General features: G+C 43.7%; 1 protein-coding gene across 1 annotated transcript; it reads left to right on the plus strand.

Moving 5' to 3' along the window:
* The first annotated feature begins 4,289 nt into the window (after window positions 1-4,289).
* Window positions 4,290-4,424, plus strand: LOC139038618 (thymosin beta-4-like). Its single transcript, XM_070477521.1, has one exon. The coding sequence runs from the start codon at window positions 4,290-4,292 to the stop codon at window positions 4,422-4,424; it is 135 nt and encodes a 44-aa protein (XP_070333622.1).
* The last annotated feature ends 487 nt before the right edge of the window (window positions 4,425-4,911 follow it).

Raw genomic sequence — 4,911 nt, forward strand, 5'->3', positions numbered from 1 at the left:
CTGCTCACACTTCCACTTTGATTTTTGGCTGGCATCTGCTTACAAGTCTCTCTCCAGTGTCTGATCTCAAGGGGACACCCTGACACAAGGGGGCAAGAGTGGCTGCTTATTCAGACTCACTTGTTCAGTCGTGCTGTGGAGAGGGAGGGTCCTGCAGATGCCACTGGGGTGTGTGGGGAGTGCTCACCATGGCTGAGCCACATGGGGGTCGCCACAGCCTGAGGTGAGTTGTGCTCTTGCCAGCAGATGTGCTCCTGGTTTGTGAGATCCTTGGCAGAGCCACGCCACTTGGGTTCCCGGCTGGGCCACCCAGGGGTCGCCACAGTCTTAGGCAGGTTGTGAGTTTCCCCAGGGAAGTTGGTCTCAGGTTGTGACACCCTTGGCAGATCTGAGCCACTCAGTATCCCAGGAAGACATGGGTAGTGGCCCGCAGCTATTCACTTGGTGGTGGATGGGTAGATGTGATCTCTGGGGCTGAGATTGTAGTGGCCCCTTGCCTTCTGCCTCTAGCAGTTGCCTGCCTGCTTCTCTGCCTCTTGGACCCTAGACCGCAGCTGGCTTCCCCACTTCAGTATTCACTAGGGTGCGGTCCATTGTTCTCTGAGCAAGCTTGGAGTTAGAGCAACATTAGAGCCTTCCTGCAGAAATGACCTTTCGTTTCTCTGGTGATCCCAGAGTTTTCTCTGTCCTGCCTGTGCTGTGTCATGTTAGTCCCCTCAGAGTATCTTCACAGCATTCAACCCTGGTCCTTTGCCTGAGGACCCGCCCCCACAGCCTGAGCCTCCACACCCATCCTACACTCGCTGCAAGTGAACACAAGTGGGTGAGCCACTTCTCAGCTGGAAATTGACGTTCTGCATGATCTGTGTGATGAATCTTCCCCATTTTGCCTTGTTGTGCTTCCCTCGGAGGTTTCTAGGCTCCCCCTGAACCCACCAGTGAGGGGGTTCCCTACTGTGTGGAAAATTCTCCTCCTTCAGAAGTCCCTCCCAGGGACAGGTCCCCGTCCTGAAATCCTTTGTCTACCTTTTTGTCTTTATCTTTTGTCCTACCTCATTCCAAGGAGATTGGTTTGCCTCTCTGGATGTCTGGGGTCCTCTGCCAGCTTCAGATGTTCTGCGGGAACTGTTCAACATGCAGATGACCTTTTGATCATCCACCCAAACAGCGTGTGGCTTCAAGATGGCAGAGGAATAGGACAGGGAGGCCACCTTCTCCCTCACAAATACATCAAAAGGTCATCTGCTAGCAGAGGACCCCCGACTTCCAGAAAGGCAAATCATTCTCCTTGGAATGAGGTAGGACAAAAGATAAAGACAAAAAGGGAGACAAAGGATTACAGGACAGGGACCTGTCACAGAGAGTGAGTTCTTATGGAGAATTTTCCACACAATAGGAAATCCTATCCCAGGTGGGCTTGTAGGGAGCCTAGGAACTTTAGAGAGAAGTACAATGAGGCAAACAGGTGGCGCTAGTGGTAAAGAATCTGCGTCCAATGCAGGAGATGAAAACAGACATGGGTTCGATCCCTGGATCAGGAAGATCCCCTGGAGAAGGGCATGGCAACCCACTCCAGTATTTTTGCCTGGAGAATCCCCTGGACAGAGGAGCCTGGTGGGCTACAGTCCATAAGATCACGAAGAGTTGGACGTGACGGAAGCAGTTTAACATGCATGTACTTCCTATATCTGGACACCTTTAGGTTTCCTTCTTTAAGTTTGAGAAGTTTTCAGCCACAATCACTTCAAATAAATTTTCAATCTCCTTTTCTCTTACTTCTCCTTCTGGAATCCCTATAATGTATAGATTGGACTGCTTTATATTATCCTGTAAGTCTTATATTGCTTTCATTTTTGTTCATTTAGTTTTCTGTCTGCTTTTTTGATTGGGTAATTTCCATTAGCCTATCTTCCAGGTCATCTATTTTTTCTTCTGCATTATTCATTCTGCAGTTCATTGTTTACAGTTCAACTGTAGTCTCGGCAGATTAAATCTCTAATTTTTATTGGCTCCTCATAGTTTCTAGCTCCTTTTTATAATAATCTGCATTTCCATAGTATTCTTTTTCAATTCCTTCAGGATTTTATCTCCTTGTTGAACTCAGTGTTTATTAGACAGAAGAGACCTGTTTCATTATTTGTTCCTTCAGGGGAATTTTCTTTAACTGAGAATGCTTCCCCTGCTTTTTCATTTTGCCTATATTTCTCTTAGTCTGTGAGTTTAGGAGAAACAGTTATCTACTCTAGTTTTCAAGGGCTCTTTATAAGCAAGAGTGTGCCTGTGTCGCTGATGAGGGTTTAATACATTTTTGGTGTGAAGGCTGTTTTTGGTTTGGATGTGTGTATCTCCTTCCTCAGTGTGTTCTGGCTGACATCCCCTTGATAGAGAGTGTGCAGGTGCACAGACCATATAGGCTCCCAGGACATGGGTGCAGCAGTTGGCTCCTGGTCACAGTCCTTCCCCAGCAGCTGCAGCAGGCCGCACACCACCAGGAGGAGGGGGCAGTGGTTGGCACTAGGTTGCAGGGCCCTCAGCAGTAGGGGTGACAGAAGCAGCAGCAGTCCATGCCCACTGCTGGAGTCTGATGTGGCGGCCGTGAATTGCACCCACTACTGGAACTCATGCAGGCAGTGCCCTGCTGCCTGTGAGCACACAAAGAAAGAAGCTCTTATGGTGAGCCCGAGCCTCTCCTTGGGCACTCCCCAACAGTGGTTCCTTGCCCCTCCGGTGGGCCCAAGCTTCTTCCTAGATTCCTCCAGTTGTGCCATACTATATCCTCATCCCCTCAAGCTGTCTTCAGGCAGCCAATCCCAGTCCTTTCTGTGACCTCTGGAGCCCGAGCCTCAGTACCCAGCCCCCACTTGTCCCAGCAGGCAGACAGAAAAGTGTCTTAGGCTGGGGAGTGCTGGCTGGCACCAACCCTTTATGCAGATCTCTACTTTGCCCTCCACATACCTGTTGCTGCGTTCCTCTCTGAGGCTCCAAAGTGCCCCTTCTGTCCCCACCAGTGAGTGGACTTCCAGTGTGTAGAAGCATTTCCTCTTTCACGCCTTCTTCCCAGAGGCACTGGTCCTGTCCTGATTGCTTTCTCTCTCTCTCTCTCTCTCTTTTTTTCTTTTGCCCTACTTCATTATGCAGAGACTTTCTTGACCTTTTGGAAGTCTGAGGTCTTCTGCAGCATTCAGTAGATGTTCTGTAAGAGTTGTTCCATGTGTAGATATATTTTTGATATATGAATGGAAGAAGGTGAGCTCCACATCCTATTTCTCCACCATCTTAATCCCATTACCCTCGACTATTTCTTTAAAATGTTAACTCTATATAAAAATAATACAGAAAAAAATGTAGAAAAATAATAACTATAGAAAAATAATACAGTCTACAAGAATGATGCCATAGGGAAATTATATATTATGTAGTCTTGCAATTTTCTTATTTTAGTTCCCAGAGTGTTATATCATTTTTAAAGAAAGCATAAAACAAGTCTGGAAACATTTTAATGTAATCACTTTTTTTAAAGATCTTTATTGAAATTAGTGGAAAACATTTTATATTGGTTGGATCAGAATATGAACTCAAAGATATATATAGCAACACTCTAAATTGTTCCAATAATGATGAAATTCATCATATTAAGAATATCTTAAATCATATATCTTTAGATGACAGAATCCTAGATGAATTTTCTCAAATAGATTATCAATACATCTATAAGGACAAAAAGAAAATACAGCATTTTCATCCAGTTAGTGATTTAACTGTAAGAATTTCACAATATTTTTTTACAAGAATCTGGACCATTCTAATTGGCTAAACATTATATGACAGTATTCTTTCAATTTTTATGATGTTTGTGCATCGTGATCTACTTGACACATTTCTTTAGTGGAAAAATTCTGAAGTCAGGTATCTATGCAAAGGAAACAGGGATGAAATAAATAATATAGAAGTAATGAAGAGTTTTTCTATTGATCATTGAAGTTGGTGTTATTAATCTAAAAGTGAAGATATTTGCAACCATGGTGGAAAGATGATTATTCTTTCTTAAATTATCAACCAAAGTTTCAAAAGCATTTCATTTTGATAATACAAGCATAAGAAAACCAGAAGTAATGATGACCTAGAACCTACTAGAGATGTATTTAAAATCTGTAATCAGTATTTGCAGGTTTATGCGTGGCAACTGATGAGGAGTTGGTTGCATTCAAAAACCCTGTACAGACTCGGCAGCAGTCACTGCATAGACCAGACCTCACTCGCTTGCAGCTTGCTCAGCTCCCACCGCAACCATGTCTGACAAACCCTCTATGGCTGAGGTTGAGAATTTGGATAAATTGAAACTGAATAAAACAGAAACGCAAGAGAAAAATCCACTGCCTTCAAAAGAAATGACTGAACAGCAGAAACAAGCAGGCGAGTCGTAACGAAGCTTGCGCTGCCATTACGCACTGTAGACTCCACAAGCACTGCCTTCTTAGTTTACTTCTTTTAGCTGTGTAACATTGTAAGATGCAAAGAGGTTGGATCAAGTTTAAATGAATGGAGAAATACTGACAACGTAGGCCTCTCCTACCTCTCCCATCTATCTGCCTGTCTGGCTGACAAGGAAGGAAAAGAACTTCCATGTTGGTGAAGAAGGACGCTGGGTGGGATGACAGTGAAACCTAGAGGGAAAAACAAGCTGGTCCAAGGTGTCCTGCAAGCTGTAAAATGTAGTTTAATCAGAGTGTCATTTTTTTGTTGTTGTTCAAATGATTTTATTTATTGGAATGCACAATTTTTTAATATGCAAAGAAAAAGTTTTAAAACCTGAAAAAAAAACCCAAACAAACAAGCAGACAACACTGTATATTTGGTGTATATACAATTTCCAAAACCAGGAAAAATAAAATAAAAATTTCATTTTGCAAA

Source organism: Odocoileus virginianus, chromosome 16 (genome assembly GCF_023699985.2).
Source record: "Odocoileus virginianus isolate 20LAN1187 ecotype Illinois chromosome 16, Ovbor_1.2, whole genome shotgun sequence".
Lineage (NCBI taxonomy): Eukaryota > Metazoa > Chordata > Mammalia > Artiodactyla > Cervidae > Odocoileus > Odocoileus virginianus.

Coding starts and splice junctions, on each gene's coding strand:
- LOC139038618 (XM_070477521.1), top strand. CDS start 4,290: ATGTCTGACAAACCCTCTATGGCTGAGGTTGAGAATTTGGATAAATTG.